Source organism: Aphis gossypii, chromosome 1 (assembly GCF_020184175.1).
Source record: "Aphis gossypii isolate Hap1 chromosome 1, ASM2018417v2, whole genome shotgun sequence".
Lineage (NCBI taxonomy): Eukaryota > Metazoa > Arthropoda > Insecta > Hemiptera > Aphididae > Aphis > Aphis gossypii.
In genome coordinates this window covers 14884188-14911872 of record NC_065530.1, presented here as the reverse complement: position 1 = coordinate 14911872, position 27685 = coordinate 14884188, and the positions used below count along the sequence as shown (strand labels likewise).

Sequence of the window (27685 nt, the reverse complement as noted above, 5' to 3'; positions counted from 1 at the left end):
AGTTAAAAAAATCATAAGATAAAATTTTGAGCTGAGATGTATAAGTACATTGAATAATTTTACAGGACACATTTACACTACGATAATCAGCACTCAGAATGAAGGCAGACAGACTCTTTCAAAAAAAAAAATTCAAGGCCACAATATTCATCTAGATGAAATCATAGTTCAGTATTGATTGCTTCGAACAATATTACTCATGGGTACGCAATTTATAATAATAGATAATAATAATAACAAAAATATAATACTATAATAGTAATAAGTAATAACAGTGATGGCATCTCTCCGTCCGTCCACCTTGCTCTTCTCTTTCAGAAATCTAATTTACTTTATTATTATTATTATTATTATTCCATAACGAGAGAAGTGACCGCAGTTTCTCACGGATAGAATACATTTATACATGACAACGATGTATTGTACCTATAAAGTACCTCCTACTTTTTTACCTATATCATTGCACTCCCTATACACTATAACCCCCACTTATGAACACTTGCCAATCGTATCAGTTTTGTGATCCTCTCGTATTGTAACCTTCAAACGGCTGCAGTAACGAGTAACGACGATACGGCGTATTCTCTATCGCTACTGCCGCCGTCGACCTTGGCCGTTTGTTTTAATATTATTATTATTATTATTATTATTTTTAGGCACACTGTCCTTCCATGGTTTCCTCTACCCCTTCCTCGTTCTGGACCTACTGGCGGCGATAATAATTGTGAAATTAATTTACATAGGTACTTCCTCCGATAGTCTCTGTACACCCGTGATTCACCTGTAATTCTTTGCCTGCCAATCACCAGAACTCTGTACTCAGTGCGAGTACGCCCACCACACCGCCGTATTGCACTTTGAAAACAGATGAAGAATACAACAACATCCATAATAATGTAATATTTTAGGCAAATGAACGAATTTTTTTAACATATATCCGCTCACGTGTCTTTAACCCGTACTATGACTATTATAGCGATAGTATTTTCGTACATAACCGTTTATTGTATTTGTTTAATATACTCTTCAATATTAAATTATATATAATATGAACACTTTAATAAATTATTGGTATTTAAAAGAATAAAAAAGGTAGAGGTTATCAATATATTGTGTTTGTGTAAAATCTAAAATATTGAATCATTAAAATGTAAATTAAATATCAACTTACAATTATTTATAGCCAATAATTTTCTAATGTTTTAATATTTTATCTAATTTTTCATAGAAATCCCTAATAAAAAATCTAACAAAAACTTATTTGATAGTAAATAACAATTTTAACGTTGTAAAATATATTTACTTTATGAAAACACGAGTTTTAATAGCAAATAATCCGTTCATACAATTTGAAATTGATCAAAACCAATTGAAAAATAATAAATGACTACTATAGGTAAGTATACCCAGAAAAGAAAATTTATTATATCTGAAATGATAATCTTTAAATAAATCAATAAGAACCAGAATAACGATGAGCGATGACCATGAATATCATATTTTGGGTTCTTATTATATAATAATATTGAGATGTCTGATAATAGTAACAATGCTATTTTATAACCAACATCTCATAATATACTTATATTGATTTGCATTTTCCATTTGTTATTCATTGTGAACAAAAATTGAAGATCTCTATGACAATAGCTTACACACGAAAAAGATACGTATAAAGCATATTAAGACGAAAAAAATAATACAATTAATATAATTTAAACTTAGAATGCTCTGCAATGTTCATGTGAGTACTATCATGATAAATATTATTTCTCACTAGTCACTTCTGCAAAATGTATTTTACATTAATTTATAAATAATTGGATATGTATAGGATACTATAAAAAAACCAATTAGGCTTAAATTATGGGTTACTATGTAACAATAAGTACAGTTAAATCAATTCACCAGGATTCAAAGAATTCTGAATTGACACGTAATACAATTTTATAATAATATTTTTAATAAAAGCCAATTCGTTCAACGCATATGTAAGTATAGTGTTAGGAAAAGTATGATCGAAAAGCCCAGTTCCGATTTCCGGGCCAATGACCGGAACTGCAATTCGATTAGATTACAAACTATTTTATTATTATAGACCTTTTGTATAAACTCTATATCCCTATTGTATCCATTAAACTTTGTGAAAATGTATTTTGAAAAACGTATACAGAAATATGTGTTGAACACACGGCACAATAATTTAAATGCAATGATAAAACTCTTTGTATTGTAAACTTAAAGTAATTCTAAGCAAAAAATGTACCATAAAGAATAATGAATACAGTGTTTGAATGTGTTTTTCAAATTTTTAGCTTATACGTAATAATAACTCATAAGTAATTAATTTATATACAATGATATTGTTTTGTAAATGTTTAAGATTTTGAAAATTTTTTAGTGATCAATAACACGGGTTGACAATTGTTAACTTAAAAATGTATTGCAGTTTTCTAAAAACAACGATTATAAAAATAATTTTCTGAAATATATTATAACAATATTCAACCTAAGTAGAGACACTATAAGAAACTTAAGGAATACATTTCTACTTAAAACTGTTAGATATGTCACTTAGCTCATCCGTATTCAAGCATGATATGTTTATTAGATGAGCTCACAACTTCTTATTTAAGGTTTTCTATATTTGTTTATCTTGTTGATGTAATAAATATTATTATTAATATCAATGTTTATAGATACATTCAATTAAAAAAAAAAAATGTATTTTTAAATAAAATAGAAGGATCTACATTTGATTTTTCTACTTGGTAAATATCAAAACACAACTGCACAAAAGGAAATTACAAAATAATTAAAAGTTTAGTTGTCTAGTTACTGAAAATAATTATTACAGAAAACATTCTATAGGTAATAAAATTAATTTTAATTATGCTTTAAATTGTAATTTATTTACTTAACATTATAAATATTATAAAAATATATTTATAAAATTAAGGTGAAAAAATTATTTTTGTTTGAATTAAAAATATTTTTTTCATTTAAGCGACAGATTCTAGGAGTAAGTTTATTTAATGTGTACTGATTTGGTAAAAGTGACAACCATTAACAATATATTCAGTGGGGTACGTATACAAATTCGGGTCCAATGCGTAAAACTTAAAGGGCCCTTCTCCTTTTCAAAATAAATGTAAAAGGAAAATTTAAGTTTATATATTATCTTTAATGGTGTATAAGTCAGTTATAACAGTTTAAATTTTAGAGCTTTTAAATTCACAAAATTGTCAATAATCTGCTTAATATCCATAAATTTTGCTTCCCCTCTTTTAAATTTTTTTAAATTTCACAAACAAAATTATAATTTTAACAAATTGTTTTGCTAATGACAAAAAAAAACAGTATTCAGAAAGGCCCTCTAGACTTGAAGCCCTAATTATATTCCTACATTTATGCCACTGAATGTATTTAACATTTAAAAAAAAACAGAGGAAACGGTTAGTTAACTTTTTGAAAATACAAAATAGGTAAAATAGTTTATTTATTTTTAAATGTTATATTAGAACTACATTTCGTTAAAAATTGGAAAAATTTAAAATAAGTATATTTTAATCAAAATTCAAATATGGCCATTATTCAAAAAAATAATAATTTTAATAGAATACTACTGAAAATATCTTTCAGTTATTTATTAAGCACACTATTTTAAGTGGCCTATGTGTGAAGTATTTCTCACATACAGATAAGCACCGGATTATTTAGATGAAATTTAATATTTAATTTGCAATGGAAATTAATGATGTTATTTTAATATAAAACAAAATGTATGCATTAAAGCATCTAAAATGGATTAGTGACCTAAATAGAATCTAAATATACAAATGATGGTTAGAACAAAATATAATACTTTTCTTAAAAATTAATTATTTTAAAATAATAAAAAAGGAAATCGTTAATTATAAAATGTGATAAAACAATGGCATTTTTATAGTATGTTTCTTACTTTATGAAAGCATAAAAATGCATGTATACAATTTTAAGAATGTTCTAATTTTGTTTTATAATAAAGATAAATGCTGAGTTACTATTACAATGTCGTGTTATAAACAGGATTGCCAACATAAATAAAGATTTACACTAAATATTACTTAATATATAATCTTAGCTTATAATATTTTAATATACGACTTAATGTATTATAAACAGTATTTCATCGTAATGCTTTGTTATTAAGTTTCTTGTTCTATGTCAATTACTGAATAACGATATTATATTAGTTAAATACTTAATATTTTTAATTATGTCATTTATTTGATACTTCAATAATAAATAGTTTTAATAGTTATTCTTATTACGTTTGAACATTTATTGTTTATATCCAATTCTTTAACATTTAATACATTTTCCAATTTTGGAATACATACCAATAATCATTAGATATGGTTTTTATTACTTATAAAATTTTTTTACAGTTTTCTTATGAAATCTGTAAATTATTAACGTTGTATAATTATGATTTTTAAATTTCTACTCAATGAGCATATTATTGTTATTTAATAGGTATATTGTATCCAGTAATTTGATTTAGAACTGTACAATATTCTACTGCTTCGTGTATTACGCAGTCGTGGTACAGGTTTCGATAAAACGGTCCCCAACGAACGACCGTTCTTTCCCACCTTAAATTGAGGCATCTGCAGAATAATTCTCATCAGCTGTTTCCATGGGTAGGGAAGGGTCATATATTTACGCTGTGTTCCCGGGTTCATCCACCCTCCTATCGTACCGTTACACCCCACGGCAACAAAACACACACTAAACACACGTGGAGAATTTACCCAGTTTTGTATATAATGTGATACTCTTGAAAAAGACGAGGCGCTGATAGAATACTATACGCTTGGTTATGTGTAAAATGTACAGCACTGTAAATACTAATGTACAATTATCTATATATAGGTATACGAGTAAATAAATATATAAATTATTGTTAGTATTAGTTATTTAAATTTAATATGCTATTTAATAATAACATATTTCATCATTAATTATTTATCAATCGACTACTGAGTTAAATATTAAAATTATTCAATACTATTATTTAGCCAACGATATTACAAATAAAATTATAAAAACAATAGTTAGTCATTAAGATTTGCACTAATATAATACGTCGCGTCATAAATTGTCCTTCATTAAGGATATATTTGTGTGATACTATGAAAGGTATCAAAATAAGAAGAGTGAAAACCGCGAAAGCAAAAGAAACGTTCCGTGAAAGCGAAAACGGTTGAGTTACTACGTCAATTAATTTCACAACAGTGGCAAGTTGATGACAACGACAAGATTGTGCAATAAAATTATAGACGACAGTAACCAATGTCTAGAAGATAGAAACAACGAGTTTTGAACAGAAATTTAATTTTTTGAATGTATAAAATAATTGATTTTAAAATTTTAATATTATACACAAGTAATATTAATATTAATTTTCTGATAGGATTGTATTGTATTAGTTGATTGAAATATTTAAACAATTTAATAATAATAGCATTAAGTATGTAACACAACAGTTAATTAGCATAGTTTAGAATAAAATACGAGTTTTGTGAATTTCTTTTTTTAATTCTGGCGATTTTTAGTTTAAAGCCTGTTGATTAGGTTTCATAAACAATAAAAATAGGCATTTGAAATAACAATATTACCACAGTATAACTTTATATTTTTCACGTTAATATGGCAGCCAATATTTTTTTAAATTATTTATTATAATATGTAATAACTAATAATAAATTATAATCGATACATATGCAACGGAAACGACTGACGAGTCGGGCGCGAAGGGCAATTAGATAAGTTTAATGGTGACGGCGGCAGCTACGGAGGCGGCGTTGACCTAGTTAGGAACAGGCCCTGGTCCCCGGGAGCTAAAAGAGAGAGTACGCCCAGAATGGCAATTAAAATTATACCATACAGTTGCAAATGCAATTTTTTTAATTAATAATTATGCATACCTATTTGTTCAGATGCAATAATACAAGAAAAGATTATTATGAATGTTTAAATTGAGTACTTAATATAATATGTAACAGTTACTATATGAAACTTTAAAATCATTCGTCTTACATGATCTTTAATGACTAAAATATTTTAGGAAGGTAATATTAAAAATAAATTTAAAAATAAAATATATCCTTTCTAACACATGTCTTAAAAATACGTCCTGTTTATTCATAGACGCGCGCAGCCAGATGGTTTGTAACAAGGGGTTCACTGTACCTTAGGGTAGAATTGGGACGGACCCGTTCTTTGACGTTGCGTACTAACACACGCGTTTTATCCCTCGGGGTTTTACAGCACATATTTAATGGTTTTTTTTTTATTCCGTCCCTTAAACCAAGATCGGAAGAAAAGTAAAGTAATTGAAAAAATAAATGCAGCAGGTGTTAACTATAATAGTACGTAATTATGGTTATGGTATTGAAAGTATACCTATATTATTCTTGCAGAATATTGCCAATTCAAGGATAATAAACAAACATATTTGAGAATTTTCGATAAGTTTTATTTAAAATAGATGAGATTTTTGAATTTAATTTTTAATTTGTATGTGTATATAATGTATACCTAATACTTTGGACACGTGATGAAAGTTTCAATATGTTTTCACAAAAATGATTAGAAAAAATACAACGCGTAGGCATCAAAATTATATTTATTTTTTGCTTTTTAGATGTAGACGATAGAATATTTATAAACGGCGACTATAAATATTTTTACCTTCATTTAAATTAAGACATGATTTAGACTGTTTAGAGATATGAAATTAAGTACTCTTTGTTTACATTTTGACTACTTAAAACGACAACGTTACGATAATTTAGGTTTTAGTATTGCTTAACCTAATAGCACAAGATAGAAAAATTTAATAATAATAATAATAATAATAAACACGCATGTCAATTAAAATCATTGATAATTTGACTACGATTGTCGTCTATTGACCTACATAAGAATATCACTGATATTAATGATGTTAATGATTTTGAATAAATTTAATAACTAAGTTCCTCCTAATCCTCCTGTATACATTCGTATAATTAACCATTATTCATTATTAAAATAATTATTGCTGGGGTACCTTTGACATTTATATAATACGTATAAACTACAAGACACAATGAAAGATGTAAAAAACACCTATACTAGTTTCAGAAAACAATGCACTGAATACGTTTAAATACAAGTAACTCAGTGGGCTTTAAAATACGTTTAACACATATTCAAATTACAAATAGTATAACCATTCACTATAATTTATAAATATTATGATATAGCATTTTAACACCATCAAATAAATAATAATTATATTGATACTTTTTCTTCTTCTTATAAATGGTAAGTATCTTACAAAAAAATAAAATATAAGCATTCTTTTATCGTATATTTACTTATTAGTTATTAGTATACTTGGTTTTTTAAAAAAAAAATTCGGTTAAAATAAACAGTTTTTAATGAAGAACTATTCAGTTTCGAAATAATATTTTTTTTTCGTTTTACAAGGACCAACTGCAGCAGTTACGGTTGTCAACCTATTCAAACACGCTGAATTGGTGTCAAGGCACAGACAGCACAACACACGTGTGTGTATTAAAGTTAGGTGTGACGATAAGAGAGGGTGGAGGAATAGATACACAAAAGGTGATTGTCATTATGGTACTGGAAAGTTATTTTATTATGTATTTACTAATTGTGATTATTGTTATAAATTTAAATGTCGGTATAATGTAGATTAAGAAAAATAATTTGTTTTAAAACACTTACTTATAATGTATTTTTTGTTATTTAAATTTCTATTGTTACTTTAAAATCATGGTTTAAATTTTTAATAAAATAGTATAATTTTTAATTTATCCTTTTATGCAGACATGTGGGTAAAATAGGACATGTAAGTATAGTTACAAATAATATCTCTGATAAAAATATTTAAAATACGTATACTTAATAAATTATAATTTATTTTATCAAAATCTATGAATTTTACAATAATGAACACCTATGAAACTTATGAACACCTAATTGAAGTTTTTTTTAAGTATAAAATCATTAAATAAATACCTACTATTAAACGAAAGAATTTCTATTATATTTAAATTTTATAAATATTTTTTTAGACTATTTTAAATGTATATTTATTGATTTCAACGGTCTTTAATTAGTTTAATTATAAATAAGTTTAACATTAACTTTTGATGTCAAGGTCTAAAAAATTACGTTTATTATCACGATTATTTCGAATAAGTTCTTTACTGTAATTAAATCAACATAATTGAAGTAAATAAGTGGATGGTAAAATACATTATCTTTAAAAAAAAAAAATGAATAAGAAAAAAAAACAAATAATAGCATATTATTAATTAGAACAAAATAACAAATAGTTATAGTGGAGTAAAACCAAGTTACTACAATTTAAAGCATAATTGAGATAATATTAAAGACTTATGCACCATTACTTATTGCATTGAAGGTTTGTCTCAGTGTTTATATTGTATAATATATGAATTATAAATCACTGGTAGTTATTTTATTTATATTGAAAATATTTGATGTTTAATATTTTTTAAACTACAAAATTAAAATAAATTAGAGATTTAAATTCGTTGCTCAATCATTTTCTAATAGCTGATTAGTTGTAATCACATTCGCCGGAGTAATAACACATTTTTATCATCCATAATAAATAAAATATAAATACGATTAAGATATAAATATATTCTTGTAGGTACAAAGAAATAACTATATATAAAAATTAAATAAATATTTATTTCAAATTGTAATTCCAATAAATACCTTCAATATCAAAATATTTAAATAGGTATTAATGTTTTCAGCAACATCGAATTTAGGATACATTTGAAATGATTTTAGCAACACATACTGACACTCTTTAATAACTCAAAATGTGCATGTACAAAACATCCCTCCAAATATACAAGGGTGGTTGCATTACAGCACAAGAAGGGAGCGAACTGAAAGCGCGTTAACGTGGGTGTTGCCTTGACTACTTACCTATCTATAGTACTTGAGTAATTTTAGAGATGTATTATTAAAACGTGAATTGTGGATAAAATAAATAATTTTAATTGAAATGTAGAATATTTATTTGAATTTGTTCAGACAAAAATAAAACACCCGTTGTCCTACGATAGAACAACACAAAATCTAGGCCACGTTATTGATCAAATGCACCTAGAAGTTTTTTAATTTGTTTATACATTATAGTTATTTATGACTACGCGTATAACCCAAGTAATAGTGGACAGTTTATGGTTGTTTTTCCAAATAGTACGACGAAAATGTTAACGAACTTAATAAAATCACAACATAATAATATGATTTGGTGTCACTCACCGGAAATATTGTGATCCCGTACGACGCACCCACCGTAGTAGATCGATATTTCTCGAACACGCGTTCAAATAATTTTAAAGCCGGGAAAAGAGGATAAACAAATCACTTAAAAACGAAATCGAACACAGTATAATAATAATATTATTAGACTACCGTATGTGTTGCACACTATAATAATTTGTCAAATGAAACCAATTGCCGCGGTGAAACACGATTTTAACACAAAACTAATACTCATATTATAACAGGTATAATATAGTGTACGTAATATTCTAATAGTTTATAACACATAATATTATATTATATTACGGTGTCTTAGGCATATATAATATTATAAAATTATGTACAACGTGTAAATTGAATATAAATTTGATATATCATAATAATATACGTTAAATACATATTATTATTATAATAATATTGCCGATGGTAAAATATATTCGGAACTGCAGCGATGATAATAATATTAGTAAATATAAAACGGGAGCGGCGGAAGGGAGACGGTCAGTGGGAGTGAGTGAGACGGATAGACAGAGATAGACGGAGAGAAATGAGTGAGAGTGATAGAGAGAGAGTGGATAAAGTGAATGAACGCATACAGTAAACACTAGGCAAGCCGACAAATACTGCGAAGTAACGACGGACTGTGACAGGGCCGCCGACGACTTCTCCCTTGTGAGCGCGCACACGCGCAGGCACAGGCCACGGATCGAGGTTTTTCCCCGCTACAGTGTTGCCGTGCAGAATGCGCACGTAAACAACATGTGGCAACACCGCAGTAAAACTAATTGACTCGCACGTTTTTCTCCTCTCACTCACTCACTCCCGCGCCCGAGCTCGCTCTCTCTCGCACACGCACACGCGGCTTCACATGGCCCTAAAGAAATGTATGTATCTTTTGTTTAGTCACCACGGTGTATACTATTATTGTGCGGCACGAGCGGGGAGGGCGAATATGAAAAAATAAAAAAAAAATAAAACGGATTCCTCGTGAGTGTTAAAGAATTTAGAGCTTTTGTATTAGTCCTGAATGGATCTCTCCGCATTGTAAGAGAATTATAGAGATGCATTGTATTATACATTATTATTTAAAACGTAGACATCGTATTGCATTATTATCTACGTTTTAGTCGAATATTGCAATAACTTTAAGCCCGTGGCCGCGAAAGTAATGAGAGATCAGATCCGATTATGACAATGATTAGGTATCTAATAGTGTACCTACCTACTAAAATATAGATACTGCGTTTAGTACAATTTCATAAATCGTTAGCAACCCATTTAATACTTAGACTTTACAATTCCAAAAATTCCTGCTCTAGTCTCGTACTGTTAAAAAAAATCCATAATAACACTTAAAATCATCGTGACCTATTTATATCCAACCATTTTCTTTCATTAAACTGACAATCTAACTAGTTTGCTTAAACCAAGTAACCTTAATTGTTAAAATCATCCTCCTATTTAAAGAAATACCTAAATCCTAATAAAATAATTGAGAAGTATACGTATGGACACTCTTTTACTTAAACACAAAAACGAGCATTTCGGGGATTTTGGTAAGGAAGTTTCAGAAAACTTAACCCAGCTATAAGGCCTCCCCCTTAAAAATAGAATTGTATTCACGTTCGTGAAGTATATAAATAGTAAATTGATCTTCAGGATCCTCAGCTTAACTACCCTTACACCACTAAAAACACTAGATTGTATCTTATTCTATATAGTACATGTTGCATTATAATAAATGTACGTTTTAAATATACTTCTTGTATTTATTGTAGTACATACAAATCTATACTTCATAATTCTTATTGAAAATAAAATATTCTTTTAAAAAACTTTTTTATGAATAACATCAACAATTTGTAATAAACCACAGACCACAGCAACTACTACCTACAAAGCCTACAGAATGTAATAATCTGTGGACTATTACTTGATTTCGTGGTTTACCTAGTATAGGTACTGAGTGATTTACCAATTTACCATGCATGTTTACCACAATTTTTTAATCATGTAATAAAATACAATCTAGGATTTATTATACTTGAACCAATTTTACATACTGTAAATGTTTATAAATCAATAATAATAACTGAAATTTTCATGTCATACCATAATCCACACGTTTTTTAAATCCATCATACCATTAATATTTTATCCTATTAATAAATAAAACGTAAGTAAATAACTAAAAAATCAATCGTTTTAATTTTGATTTTGAAAAATCATAATTTATAGAAAAATTATCCATAAAATAATTTACAATAAAATAGGTATATTTAAAAATTCCAAAAACCATGTTTTGAATTACTGCATTAGAAAAGGGTAGCATGCTTGGCTCGTCACATAGATCATTGTAATATTAAATGAAATCTATAGATTTTGAAATGTTTTAGAGTGTTTATATTATATTCAGTTCCTGTTATATTTTTTTTCTCATTCGAAAGACTAATATTTATTTATCATTTTGCGTTGTTTTTAAAAGATGTGTTCTCTTGACTTATACTTAGTTATGGAAAATGTGTTACCTATATCTATATGATTATGTATAGTGTGTATATCATAAAATAAAAAATATAGATTGATAGACGATATATATAATTCAAATATAAAATTTATATTTTAATGCATTTAATGTATTAATTAGTTAATTTAATAATTAAAAAAATGATTAATAAATATCATGGGCGTAGGTAGGAAATATTTTTGGAGGGGAATTTGGTCTAGATATACATTAAATTTAATTTACAATATTTATTTTAAAATTGTTTTATCTTTAATTTGAGGCGGTATTTTAACACTCAAACCACCCCCCCCCCTTATCTACGCCCATGATAAATATCATTCCCATTTGATAACAAAATAATTTAAAAATAAAAAATAAATATAATAGTTTTTAAATATAATAAAAGTACCTAATGGGTAAAGTTGTAGACTGAGTATTAAATTACATACAATTAATTTTACGTCATTAAATTTAATTGTTTCCTTAAATTTTTATTTTTGAATTACATTTGCAAGTTTGTATCAAATATGTTTAATTTATAAACAATATTTCATCATATTTTATAACAATAACATTTTAAATTTTTAACCGACATACCTATTGCTTATAAACTTTTATATTATTATAAGCTATGGCATTACGTAAAAATATTATGATAATGTAAAATTGAATACCTATAGTTTTCATTTTAATAATTTATTCATCATTGCAACACGATCATTCGGCATTTTTGAACTAATACAAATTGTATAAGCCGTTATAAGATAATATTATTTAAATATTGGATGTAGTCGAGCTACAATTACTAATACAGTTGTGACCTCTATTAATAAACAAATAAAATTATAAATCCGATATACAATCTTTAAATCTTTTTTATAACATTATTGCCATTATTGATTATAACTCAACAAGACCAGGAACAATGTCTTTTATCTTAGATGTCAGTATACATACAATAATGTATTTATTCATCAAAACTAATATAATCTTTACGAATTTAAAATGAACATGTTCTCATAAGTATTAAACCGATTCAAAAATCATAACCAAGAAGGCAATAAACGAAATTATTTAAATTAGATATTGATAACTATTTTAAAATATACACAATTCAGTAAGTCACACTTTTTTCAACACAATATGTAACTAACATAATTTTCGACTTAATCAAAATTGTATTTAATTTGAATTATACAAACATATGCTACATAATACTTAACATTTCCATTAACGACTTTTTTATAAACGTTTTTTTACTCCAACATATATACAATTTAACAAATGTAAATAAAATGTGGTAGAAGAAGTTAAAATAATTTTGGTCATTTTATGAGGAGAGGTAAGTAGAGACATCAGTGAGAGAAGGTATGAAAATCGTTGTAGAAGGAAGTGTAAGAGAAGAGGAAGACCGAAGAAGAGATCGATAGACAGAATAAAGAATGTAATGGAAATAGATGGTTTGAGTAAAGAAGGGGTAGAGGACAGAACCCTATGTATGTATAGCACAAGGGTGGCCAACCCCATATATATTTTGGAGCAAAGAACAAAAAAATAAAAACAAAAAATGTTGACTAAAAACAAAACTAAAATATGATTTTTATGAACATTTATTTTTATTTATAATTAACTATAAAAAGCTAAATAGTGGGTACGGCTCAGCTGTACATTAGGGATCAAGTGCATCAAGATTATTGGTATGTTAAATTTGAATTTAATGATAAACCATAGTATACGAAAACGATTCTTAGTGCAAACACTGCAAATGGCCTATCAGCGTACACCACCAAGTGATTGATATGTGTTTTGATATCTTTATTTTACTTTTAGTGTTATTACTTATTAGGTTGATATAATTTTTTCCCGAAAGTATTGTATGTATATTAGTATTTATTATTTATTATAATAAAATATATTTATTTAACACCATACTTAATACATCTTTCTATAAATACCTTAAAACGGTAAAAATGTTTTGGGTATAGTTAAATTGATATTAATAATATAAAATATATAAAACTTCAAGCTCCCACGATAGTAATGTTTTTAAATTATAATAAAATAATTAAAATATTGTTATTTATAGTTTAGATATTAAAATAAATAATTTCATCAAAATTGGAACTTAAAATGTCTATAAAAAAAAGAATTATTTTTATACAGTTTTGAGATTTTTGGTTTCAGTATACACTACTTATGAAGAATCTTGTAATATATTTTTCAAATTTAGATATAAAAACTTAAGTTTTATTGAATTTTTAACTACAAAATAGTCGGCAATTATTTGCGATTTTTACTGGGATATTAATTCTTTCCCCTCCCCCACCTGTGTGCACCACTGGGAGTAATCAAAACCTTGTATTGATTATTATTTATTTTCTAATACTTCTTTCGTCATGTTCATGTCAATAATAATATTGGGTATAAAATAAAAACATGACAACATAAAACAAAAGGTACATATTATTTAATATAAATAATATTCAATATGTATGTGAAGCATTTGTGGAGTGAAAGTTGCTTTACTAATTCACATTATAATTATTCTTTCTTATATTGAGCGAATAATATTAAATATTATACATTTTACACCACAATACATAGGTTATAAGTATTCTATAAAATATAAATAAACCAACCACAAAACGCCCTAATTATTCATTCATGTTCAAATCATAACTTTACTAATAAGTAAATAATACTCCCAAAACACGTCAACAACACGTTTGGGCACTTTTTTTCCGATATAATACGTTCCAGCAATATAGTCTATGAAATATGAAGTTTATCATGTACGAAAAGTGTATAACATATTTTGTTTGTATTGGTAAATTATAATTAATAAGTGATAAGTTATAAATTATGTATATTTTAAATATATGAATTGAAATCAAAAAGCCGTGAGCGCGTTTTGCCGAAAATAAAAATATGGGAAATTCGATATTTAAGGAAATACATTTTAACTTATTTTTTTTAACTAGTACATAATATATTATTATTTTATTGATTATATTATATACTTTTTATCGTCGATACACCTTTCATTTTAATGTCTAAGTGTAGTGTCTTTTTAAGGACCCCAAACGTTGTGTGGATTTTGAATATCGAACATGTAAAAATGCCCTATTGTGTTACACTGCTAAAAATAAAGTTCCATAAAACTATTAGATAATAAGTACAAATGGTACAAGTAGTTTTGTTTTGCAAACTCTGAGGAGTTGACTGTGCCACAAGGTCGAGCATATATATTATTGGCAAACACGTAGAACTTGCTATAGCCTGCGGGTGAGATAGATACCAATAGACAAAGATGGCACTAATATCCTTGACATTCCTGTACATACCTATATTTACTTATATTAAAAAAAACACAATAATACTGTATTACCGGCTGCACCGCGCAAGTTATATAAGCAGTCTATATGCACACTAATATTACCAATTTCAAATAGGTTATGGGTATTCATAGTAAGGATCATTATACGATATATTCTATAAAGTATTTCTAATTACAAAATTAATTCATAAGCCATCAGCTCATTACATTATGTATTTATTTATTTTTGAAGCAACTGCAATAAAATATCTAATTTTAAACAAATTGATATACCTGTTCTATGTACACAACAGTAAACAGATTATTAGTTATTAGGTACCCATAATACTTCTTGGGATATATCATATAAATAATATTACTCAAATTATTAAATAATTATACAACTTTAATCCAGTTATTTAACCTAGTAAACGATTTCAATTATAAGCTAAGTTTATAATGTTTAAACTTTAAAGTAATATACATTACCTCATGATAAAATAATAATAAAAATTATACTGCAATAAAACTAATTATTTTTTAAGAAATCCCAAAAATTTTATTATAAGTAAAATAGAAATTGTATCATTTTAAAAATTATTAATAAAAGTATAAACAGCGACTTATCATGAAAAAGGTTATGATATAAATTTAGTTAAAATAAATAAACTTATCGTTTTACATTTGGGTATTTCGGTTACTTCTTAATGAACAATGATCAATACAGTCAAATCTGAAGACTTTTAGAAATGTATTTTTCTGTTAAAAAGTATTATTTTACAACAGAAACATTAAAAATTAATAAAAAATATATTTTTTTATCATACCAATTCAACTTCAAAAACATGAAAATGCCATAAAATGAGGTTGGTACGCCACCACAACATTTTGAGTGTACACAATTGACATAGTTTTAATTGTTTTCTGCATCATTAATTTTAATATTTTATAAAGGTATAAGATTATATAGTTAACTAGTATTTTGTTTTGAAAGTCACGTATGCCTAGCGGTTTACATTTTTTATCGCAAAACGTGCAATAACAATACATGAAATAACTAATTAAACTAGGAAAGTATAGAACAGTTATGGATAAAGATAATCAGAAAATCAATAATGTACCTAATAATAATATAGAATATTTTAAGCTTATGGAATCTAGAAGCCAAAACATTGCAACTACCTCATCAACAATAAATTAAAATTGGATTTTATAAGCTACCTAATAATTTATGTATAAAATATAAACATATAATAATAAGATACAACACATTTTAAGAACAGTCGTATTAGGCGTAATGATACTGGGACTGATACTGAACTTGTGAAAAATTTAAAGCTAGCACCTACTGCCTTATTATTAAATACGTTTAACGTGTTACTAAAATATTAAATTTTAGCACTATTGCTTACATTTTAATGATTAATATGGTTTTTTTAAATGTATATACCTATCTGTAACTCTATTGTCGCTAAAAAAAAATTTGATATTACTTCGACTATGATCCTTTCATTAAAGTCTGTTATTGAAAGTACTTGGCAGTTACCGAACAAAATGCATTCGTTTCATATAATCACTGTTTAAGTTATGATTAGCATTTTACTAATAAAATGTAAATAATACCGAACAATTTTTAATAATAAAATTGAACTTAGGAGAGGGATTTTAATACACTTGTCGAGAAATATTAAGTAAACCAAAAATTATGACAAGTATCAACTTTAATTTTACTCATACTATATCAAGTATATAACTACTGAAAATGTATGAAGCTTTACCTACAGAGTCAAAAGAAGTTATGAAAAGCTTTTAACATTCAAACTAAGATAATATGATATTCATAAATATATATTAGAACGTATTTTAATAATGATAAATGATTTAACGTTAACAAGACATTCCAGTGGGAAATTATTATTTATGTGAACAAACTCAAGATAGGTATAGCTTTATTCAATCTTTATCAAAATAACTTATGCAGTTATGTAGATATTAATGGTTTGTTATAAAAATTGAGTTTAATATTATAAATTTATAGTTGGCAATAGAAAATATAGCTACAAAAAAAAAAACCACGATAAAAAATACATATTAAATTTTTTATCAGTAACACCATGTGATGAAATTTTTTCAGTATATTTAATTTAATTACATGCATGTATCCTTTGTAACACAATTTACAATTATTTTCTTGGAGTTAGTAATTTCCAATACAAAATATATCCCAAATCTATAACTCGGCGCAGAACTAGATAAATATGTGAAACTGAAATTAAATGTTTACTACTTGTGTATATTTTATTGATTGAGAAGTTTATAAGAACTTTCTATGAAAAATCCCAACAGAAATCAAGCATTTAATAAAAAAAATAATGTTTTGTTAATCAACAATATATTATCTTGAAATTAATCGAATTTTTATTAATAAGTGTCTTATAAAATGTGTAGTTTACGTTTTAAACCGAGTTCATATAGTAACGCCATCATGTCTATTACATTTTATCTTATTCTAATATTCGGCTATCGTTATCGTATAATAATATTTTAAAAGTTTAATGTGGCGGATTTAGTGCCCGGAAAACGTTTGACGTTTTAAACATTACCGTTGCGCTTCTAATTACGTACCTACAAAAAAATACAATAAATAGTATGGAAAATACCATTCAGCGTGTAACTGAAACGACTGACGGCCTTTCACGCTCTCGATAGAAAGAGGATCTCGATCGCTGTTTTAGGACCGTTAAAAACACACCACGTTGCACACAGTATACATTATTGAAGAAAACTACGGCAAATAAGGGGGAGGAACGACACTCGTCAGCATAGCCCACAAAACCGGGTGCAACGGTAACGATGACAAAGGCTACGGTGTGGTGTTACCGTACACGCGAGCAAGAAGGGTGTTAAATAATACATTATTATATTATATAAAATAATAACATTATATGAATATACACAATGTGCGATGAAATGGACAGGTTGCGGTGGTAAAAAAAAAAAACCGAGAGAAATAGGGAGCGGAAAAGGGATAGGGCGAGAAAAGGGAAGAGAGCAGAGCTGATTCCGGCATGGCGTGCGGTATGTTGTAGTTGTACTATGAGTGTGGGAGGGAAGCCCCAGGAGAGCCGTTGATGCGATCGTTCACGACCTTCCACAACGTCAACGGAGTTGTGCTCGGACTTTTAAATCGGAAAAAATTCAAAAATACCGGCGATGATCCGTCTCGCACATCTTCGAGCACACGCAAGAACCGTCAAAAAGGTTTCGTGACGACACAAAAAGTTACATTATTAAATTTGTACGCGGTTGTTTATTATTACATCACATATACCTACTCGTAAATGCACCGTATGCACGCCGAGTCGATTTAAGGGATGCACGAAACTTGTGCTTGCACAGTCTCACCCTTTCAGTCTTGAAAACTTAACTACTAAACTGACATAATGTTGTGTATATATTATTTTAGAATCATATATTGATAAATCGTGTATAATATTATATATTTCGGACTGCGGCATTAAACGGCGTCGTGCACACGCGAGCGCTGAGGGGTATCGCTCAAACAATAATATTTAATATTATATAAGACGTGTATTTTATGACGTACCTACCACCTACGTACCCCGTTTGGCGGTTATTCGTCTATATAAAAAAAAAAAAAAAATTATACTGTGCAATTGTCTCGCTAGTGTTAGGATACCGACACGTCAAGTCGTGTCGTGTAATAATAATGCACATCTACCATATTGGTATTACTACGGTGGGTACCGCGCTGCCGCCGAATATCGATTATTAAAAAACTACTACCGACATCGATAATAATAATAATAATATTTTATTGATATTATTAATTCTCGCTGATGGCACCGGAACTCGAATCATAATTCATATAACTGTTGTCGTTATACGATTATTATTATTGTTTTAAACACACATCCCACTCGTCTCCCCACCCACACAAAACATTCTCTCGTAAAAAAAAAACCCAAACGGAGAGCTCCACCACCGAACGTTTCACGTCAAAAATATAAAATTCGACGTGTGCTCGGAATATCGTTAATATCGCATCACGTCTTCGATCGTACGACGAGTAGAGTGGGACTCTGATAAAATATTATATATTATTATAAAATATATGGTTTTCAGTACTCACACGACTACGATCCACAGTTTTCCCAACGAGTGATTTTTTTATTATTGCGATTGCGTTGTGTGCATTACGTGCTGCTATCTGTGAGCCACTCGAGCGCGTTCGCGCGACTAATAACAGTAATAAACGCAATCGAGCTTAATAATGCTGTCGGCAAGCGGTCAAACTGTCAAAGCAGTCAGCGCTGACGTAGTCGTTTGATCTGAAACACAAGAACGCCCCACCGCTCAGTTATTGTTTTTTGTTAATAATCGAAGTAAAGGCTGTAGGTATGAGCATTGATTACAAAATTCTGTAATCAACGGTAGTCGTAGGTACAACTGTACAATGTACATTCGATTTGGACGTTTGGTAGATTGTGAACGAACGTTTAAATCGTAATATTTTTATGGCGCATTACGATCAGTAATCACTTACTAGCTCGCATAAGTACACAATAATATGATAGTTTTGTATCGAAACACCCAATACTATTCATACTAAAATTGCAAATAAATCTACAATTTCAATATAATTATTTAATATTTTATCTGTCATCCTACTGTATATTTAAGTTTGAATGTCAATCATAAAAATATTAGATTTATTAAAACAGTATTGGAAGGTTGTAGGACTATTTAGTATTTGAAAAGGGATCAATCTGGCCCGGCTCACCATAATATTGAAAAACCTAGCTACTAATCTACAATCGGTAATATAAGCTACTATAGGTACCTAGCACCTCAGTATTCAGTAATATTATTGTAACAAGTACAACATATTATCATAAGTACATAATATAGAAATTAACTTTATTTTTTTAAACCATGACCTATTACACACTTTTCAAGAGATAAGATTCGAGATTTATGCATAATATAAACAATATAGGTAACTTTAATGTCATATTAATTGAGATTCTTAATTTATAGTTAATGCAATTCTTTATGCTTTACCATAGTTATTGTATAAAACACTGATACATAATTTAATTGATATATAAATGTAATAAATTGAATGACTTATCATTTTCATTGTTTTTAATTAATTTTAATCATCTATTTTTTTATAGGTAGCCTACATACCTATCATTATATTATTCTTGATCTCATTTAAAATGTATTTTTAAAAGAAGCTACAGACTGAGTATATATATATATACATACATATAAACAATGCAGTTTAACTTCTATGAATATTGAATTCATAATGCATATTATATCAATAGGTAATCAATTCAATGATAAATTATATATTATTTTATTAATTAAAAAAATAGAAATATCTACATTTTATAGGAGAGTGTTCATAACAAAGTATGAATTATAGTATACTATAATAAAAATTTTAAATTTTAATAAATACAACTTAAATTTTACCTACTTATGATAAACATAATGTGCATAAATTCATAATTTCACCACTCGATAAATTTGTTATAGGCCTTGATTAAACAAATGTAATATTTACATAAAAAATAATTTAAATTCTGGGTATATTATGTACAGTTTAATAGCTACTACAATGACCAAGTATCTACCAATATAGTGCTGTTTTTCTCTGTATATTTTTTGTAAAGGAGTTTGGTCATGATTATTCAAGGTGTATAACTATAAGGTCTATGATTTCAACCCACAGATTGTTAATTGTAATTTAATAATTAACTATTTACACTTGAATGATAATTAGATGATATTGAATGAATAAAATATGCATACCTAATCAATATCATGTAATCTATTTTTTTTAAATTTATTATTAAATATACAATTACATTACAATTACAAAAATATACAAAATAAATTTACTGATTGTTTTTTTTTTTTAAACAAATTGTGCATTTATATTATCAGTTTAAATTAATATACAATTAGCTACCTGTAGGGTAGTTTAAGTATTTTTATGACAATACTATTATATAACAATCTTATAAATATAACCTTAAGTACACAAATATAAGTACCCAATTCAAAAATGTTTACAAACTATAATTCAAAAAGAACTGTAAATTATGTCTACTTATTAGAAATACAACATTTAACATTTAAATAGAAAGTTATGTAGGTATTAAATTCTGATAACATTATATTGTATTAATATATAGTAATTAAACTTTTAATATTGTAATATAATTAAATCCAATTAATATGAAAAACTTCATAAAAACATTTACAACCACCCAAATTTTCTTATTTTTAATTTTGTTCTTTACCAAACAACCCTTCCTTTTGTCTAAAAAGAAATTGGCCTAGCAATTTTCTCTCAATATATTAAAATAATAATAATAAAATAAAAATTGTTAGTGTATATTTGAAGTAGTTCACTTCACTATTAAAAATACCTTGTTCTTTTTTTCTTTTACAACAAATTTACTTAATTTATTTAAAATGCAGTTTGTAAATATTTTCTAATTTTTATACAAAAGAAAATATAAATTATTGAACATTACTTCAAAATATTGTTAATAACTTAAATTATCTTAATAATCTAAAAAAAAAAGAATTTTTAAAAAATTTAAACGTTTCTATATCAGCGGTTCTCAAACTTTTTTTTTGCATACCTTTTAGGTGTGTTATTAATCATTAGTGGTACACTAATGATTAAAAATAGAACAATCCAAATTCTACAATTAAATATTTTCTTCTTAGTTAAATATGTTTATTTTAAATAATAAGACAGTAAAATACTACCTACAATATAATTGTTTTTATTAATTAGTTTTTTTTAAATAAGATATGAATTAAATAAATAACAAATTTTCAATGAGATTTTTAATTTTCTATTGTACGGCCTTCTGTATACCATCATGTAGTCTTTCGCATACCATAGTTTGAGAACCGCTGGTCTATATTGTTTAATGTGCATAAGGATTATGGGCTCTAACTAATTTTAAAATGGCACTGAAAAGAGATGATACTAAATATTTACCACAATAATTGTGCAAATTGGAATAAGGGCTCAGACTTTCTTTATAGGGAGGGCCAGTGGGTGCAATTATCGGGAGTGTTGGGTGTGCAATTCACTGGGGCCCCCGGTTTTTAGGGGCCCCTAGATTAAGTCTCATATACGATATTCCTACAATAATCTGTATTATACACATGTTATATTATATTTGTTTCAGTATAATAAATAATAATGTCTTAACTGTTTTGAATTCAGTGAATAATTCGAATTACGAGTACCTATGTGGCTATGTGAGAAACCAATGTACCTACCGTATAAGTATAATAGTGTACAGTAAGCAGTATTAATGACTTTGTTGCCGTAAAAACAAGAAGAGTTATTTTTATGTTTGATTATCTAAAAAAAATAAATTTAACTTATAATTATTAACTATGACATGTGAGAAAACAGTATTTTCTAATTATAATAAGGTATGACTGTTTTTCATTTTTTTAGCATTAGCAGGTAAGGGCCCCGGTCAGGATATTTTCACATAGGCCCTTATTATCAAGTTGTGCCACTGCGGAGGGCAATAAGAAATGATTAAATTAAGGATAAATTTCTATCTATGAATGATAATACCTAACTTGTAATTTATACTACATACTATAAACATTTTATAAAAAGTTGTTTGAATTGTTTATGTTATAAAAATATGTATTATAAAACTTTAAGTATTTGAGAACTGTTTAAAATTGATAGTTCAATCTATTACTTTATTAGTAGTTAATATTGTTTTAGTAATTTAATGTAGATAACACTTTATTAACAAACCAATTTTCTACTTTACAGATATTATTCTAATTTATTTTAATAAAAAAGATTATTTGTTCAGCTGTTCAGCAAGAGTATTAAGAGCAGTCTAACTGTGAGTTTGTATATCTGACATTTGTGTATAAATATGCATAGATCATACAAGAACAAAAAAATAATATAATACCAGACAGACTAAAATATTATTATTTAAAATTTAACTATTAATCAACTTTTAAAGTAATGAAATCATAAATTTATAAAATACTTGATAGATTATCTTTTATAATAAATTCATACAAAATTGGAAAATTTATTTTAATTTATTTAATTTGTAACCTAATTCCATTAAAAAATTAGAATAGATGTTCAACTGAGTGGTATGAAGCAGTTTTATTAGCAAAAATTGCTTCATTACATCACATTTGCAACTAATATACTTAAAATACTATAAAATCTATCACTACATAATAATTTTGTACTAACTATTGGGATTTATTTTTTATAAAAGTAACAGTGAAGATGAATTTCGAAATGTTTCATTATGAAATATATCACAATATTCCATAATAATATGATAACTTATAATTTATACTCATTAAAACTACATTTGAATTTTGTGGTATAGAAGTTATTTATTCGGTCAATAAAATCGTTAAAATTCAATAAGATTAAATAAGTCAAATAGATATTTCGATAATAATGTCTCGAAACTCTCTAACCGGAGTTGGAGGAATTGCCACATTGGTATCTGTATTCTGTAAACTTATAACCGCAGTTATGCCGAATGGTTACAAGACATTTCTACCTAGCATGTAAACAGAACCAAAGATCATGTCCTACCAAACCAGGTCAATGGACAAACCACATAGCGGCAATTTTAGTTAAATTCAAAAACTGATATTAATTAAAGATCGAAGAAAAGAGAAAATTTTATATTAAATGTTGATCAAAAAATAATTATTATAAACAAAACTTATTCTAAGTAAACTCACCTTTATTGTTTTTTAACCGTAAACTCTGTATTCGAGTATCGATCAAATAATACAAGTTTTGAAATGAAAAAAAATATATATTGAACTAAATCTTAAATATTGTAAATAAATTGAAAACTAGAAATATTATATACTTTAATACTTTTATCATCGGTTACATTTACTTAGATGAAAAATAAATAAAATATAAAATTCGAAAAAGTGGTTATCATTGAAAGATTATTACATTATTATTTTGTATGTATAGTACACAGGACAGGTCGTGCTCAGCCATTTTACAGGCATGGGGCATGGTTACACATTTAATTTAAAACATGGTTGCCAATAACTGCTAACCATTTATAAGATCTCTTTGACCATCACTCAAATCCCGCTAATATATATATTGAAACTAAAACTGATAACATTTTAAAATTTTAGTTAAAGGAATAATATTTAATTATTCTTTAATTTTACGTCTTAAACTCTTAACTCTTGCCTTTTAACTGGTTAACATTTGACAAATTCAAAATTTAAACACACTCATTACTTTTATTAGTTTTATTTTAACAAACCGAAACCCAAAATGTAGTTTATTTATCTAGAGGTCTTATTTTAATAACAATAAGCAGATAATCTGATATTCTGATAACCAATAATGTTCAATTTATTTTCTATTTTCGTTTTTCATGAAATGGTTAATAACAAAATATTATATTAATTAGTTATTATAAATATAAACTAAGTGTGGGTAATTCTAGATATAATAAACTTATTTTATCATGGTTAATAGTGTAATATCAAATTATTATTTATTATAATATTATGGATATTGTAAACGAATAGTAAATTATAATTGACAGTTTTCATAGTCATTATTCGTTAATGCTTATTCTATACAAATAGAGAACATTTTTAACAATTCTTTAGTAGTTAGTATTGTATGTATATTTAATGTTACAATTTCAACTATACTTAATAAAAAATTAAATGATTGTTCTATTACATCTGATCATATTTATCAAAACATTTAAATAATAAACTGTATTACAAATCATGTGAGTTATTTATTTAAAAATTATTATTTAAATTTGAATAGATTGTCAATTATGTGTTAAAAATGCTTTGGAAATTCAGTACCTAGGTATTAAGTATAGATACTTTAAATTAAAATAAACTATTAGCTGAAACAGCCTGAAACACTTTCTGTGTTATTTATTGATTTCTCTATATTTCAGTATTATAAACATCCAACTAACTTGAAATTTTAAAAAAAAATATACTTTCATTTTATTGTCCTTAAATGTAAGTATAAAATTATATTAACATAAATGTATATATTCTCAATTATAAAACTTTTCATTTTATGCTTAAAAATTAACACAATTGTAAATAATATTTATAATACTTTATTACAATAACACATGGCTACAAGAGTACCATTTTATTTCAATTTTAGGTAAATAAACTAGTTCTTTATTTCATGAAAGTATTTTATAATCTCGCAACAAAACTTATTTAAATGAAAAAATACAACATACATTACATTATTTAATTTTACCATAACTATTGTCTTACTGCTTATTAATATAGTTGAATTAATCTATCAAGTTATTAGTTTTATAATTTGACTCCTGATTTTTCATCATAATTATACATATAAATATTTTGGTTTGCATTTACTTGATAGATGTAAAATATTGGTTATCAATTTTTAACTATTTAAGTAATGTCAATGTGTAATAAGTAATAAGTTAATAAGTTAATCGTGAGATAATATAGAAAATCTTATTATCTATAATTTCAATAAATATATATTCTTTGTTAATAGGAATAGTGATACATCAAGTGACATAACTAATGTTAAGAATGATGAAATTGTTTCAATACATAATGCATATAAAAAGGAATTTAGTCGTATCAGTGAAGAACATCACTACAATTTAAATGGTCTAGAAAAATGCTACAAAGAACAAATACTATGTATAATTAAAGAAAAGGATTCAATATCACTTCAATTGCTATCAATTTTTCAATCTTTATATGAGCATTTTCAAGATAAGTTAAAAAAATTGAAGCCAAAAAATTATAAAATAATTGACACTTCTGGTGAGAAAATAGATTTTATCAATGAAACATATCAATGTATCATAAATAGCTATGAAGATAAACAACAAGATTTATTCAAAGAAATTTTAGAATTAAAAAAGGTAAATTAAAAATTGTATAAAAGTTAATTTCTTGTCTTTTTTAAATAGAATATAAAATTAATTTTTAGTCAGAATTATTAACTAGGTATTTTAAAATTGCAAGTTAAATTTTTTATTATTATCCTAATATTTACCATTTTAATTTTTAACAATAAAATTGTGGTAATTAGTAATTAGTAATATGCTGTACTTGATTAAATTTAGTAATTACATTCAATTTTTCTGTAGATTATCATGGAAGAAAAGAAGATTAATTCAATTAATTTTCTAGAAAAAGAAAATTTTATTTTAAAACAGAATTTGAATTCGAATGAATTAAAAAGAAATTCTAAGTCAGAGTTAATAACAGAAGTTCTATTATGGTGCTTAGGTGTAATTATTTATCAAAAAAAGGTAATTTTACTTAAGAAAATTATATAAAAATTGTGATTGATCCATTAAATCTATATCAAATAATGTTTTTTTATAATCATGGACAAAAAACCATATCATGATCATTTAAATGTAAAATGTTAGAAATATTAGATTGCAATAAGAAATCTCTAAACATATAAATGGTTTACAAAATTGTATGTACATCATTATACATAATTTTAGAATATCAATAACACAAATTAATTATCTATTAAGATAAAAAAAAACCAAAAAATGGTTTCTATTATTTGAATTTGCTTGATTATCAACAAAAGGCTTAATCAGTACATATAATGCAAAATAATTTGTTAATAAGTAGTTTGTGATTAAAATTTATAATCAAAAATATAAAGAATACACAAACATTTCTGTTTAAAATTTTATAATTTTCAAAAGGATTATATGAATAAACTGCTACACAATATTTACATTAAAAATTAATAACTAAATATTTAATTTAAATTATTTCATTTTCATTTAAATTAAAATTGTTTTATAATATAGGGTAAAATATCAAAAGAACATTCAAAAATAGAGTATTTACTTGAACTTCTTTTAGTTATTACTATAATTTGGCATTTGGGAAAATTTGGAGAAGATCGTGGAACAGTCTTACTAAATTTAGTTATTTGTGGAATTATATGTTGTATTTTCTGCTTTTTATAAAACATAACTATTTTTATTATTTTAGTTGTGTAAAATTTTTTCCTTAAACTATTAATTTTGTAGTTCTATTGAATATTTATATATCATGTTAAAATTACATTTTTTATTACCATTTTAAAACCATAAAATGTCAGTTGAATAATAATTAAGTATATTTTTTTTATATACCAAATAAATATCAACAAGATATATTTTTGTTAAATGATTCCAAAAATAAAAGTTCATACACTGATTGATTGAATAATTTGTATCCAGTTATCATAGTTGATCTTAATTATTTTAAAATTTCATTATAAAACTATGAATTTGAAACATTATGTTAAACTGTTTAGATGAATAAATTAAATACTGGGTGTAATGCATATATACACAATTAATAGTCAGTTATAAATATTTTTAATA

At 26.1% G+C, this 27685-nt stretch overlaps 3 protein-coding genes and 1 long non-coding RNA gene across 11 annotated transcripts in view; 2 read left to right on the top strand and 2 right to left on the bottom strand.

Annotated features, from left to right (window-relative positions):
• LOC126552222 (uncharacterized) overlaps positions 1 to 867 on the top strand; it is a 44237-nt gene extending 43370 nt beyond the window's left edge. For 3 of the 4 annotated variants that reach the window (XR_007606063.1, XR_007606064.1, XR_007606062.1), the window contains exons 2-3: positions 66 to 203; positions 744 to 867. This is a non-coding gene — a long non-coding RNA (uncharacterized LOC126552222). Of the gene's footprint in view, positions 1 to 65; positions 204 to 656 lie in introns of all 4 variants that reach the window. The other variant, XR_007606065.1, reaches the window with a different exon arrangement.
• The window catches only part of LOC114122573 (uncharacterized), a 27520-nt gene extending 17520 nt beyond the window's left edge, over positions 1 to 10000 (bottom strand). Inside the window, exon 1 of the mRNA XM_027985259.2 lies at positions 9370 to 10000. The gene's annotated coding sequence lies outside the window, so the exon portion shown is untranslated. The remainder of the gene's footprint in view (positions 1 to 9369) is intronic.
• The window catches only part of LOC114122572 (ecdysone receptor-like), a 112496-nt gene extending 88245 nt beyond the window's left edge, over positions 1 to 24251 (bottom strand). The window contains exons 1-2 of the mRNA XM_050206858.1: positions 24015 to 24251; positions 19348 to 19546 (exon numbers count right to left, since the gene is read on the bottom strand). The gene's annotated coding sequence lies outside the window, so the exon portion shown is untranslated. The remainder of the gene's footprint in view (positions 1 to 19347; positions 19547 to 24014) is intronic.
• Positions 7748 to 27685, top strand: LOC114122569 (uncharacterized). Of its 5 annotated transcripts, XM_050206901.1 has the most exons (5): positions 24940 to 25137; positions 25232 to 25298; positions 25825 to 26203; positions 26432 to 26596; positions 27122 to 27685. In XM_050206901.1, coding segments are annotated over exons 2-5 (708 nt in total). In that variant the 5' UTR covers positions 24940 to 25137; positions 25232 to 25296; the 3' UTR covers positions 27284 to 27685. The 5 variants fall into 5 exon arrangements, with proteins under 5 accessions (XP_050062859.1, XP_027841052.2, XP_050062858.1 ...); XM_050206902.1 differs by lacking the exons at positions 24940 to 25137; positions 25232 to 25298 and adding an exon at positions 7748 to 7906; XM_027985251.2 differs by lacking the exon at positions 25232 to 25298 and having other exon boundaries at positions 24915 to 25051.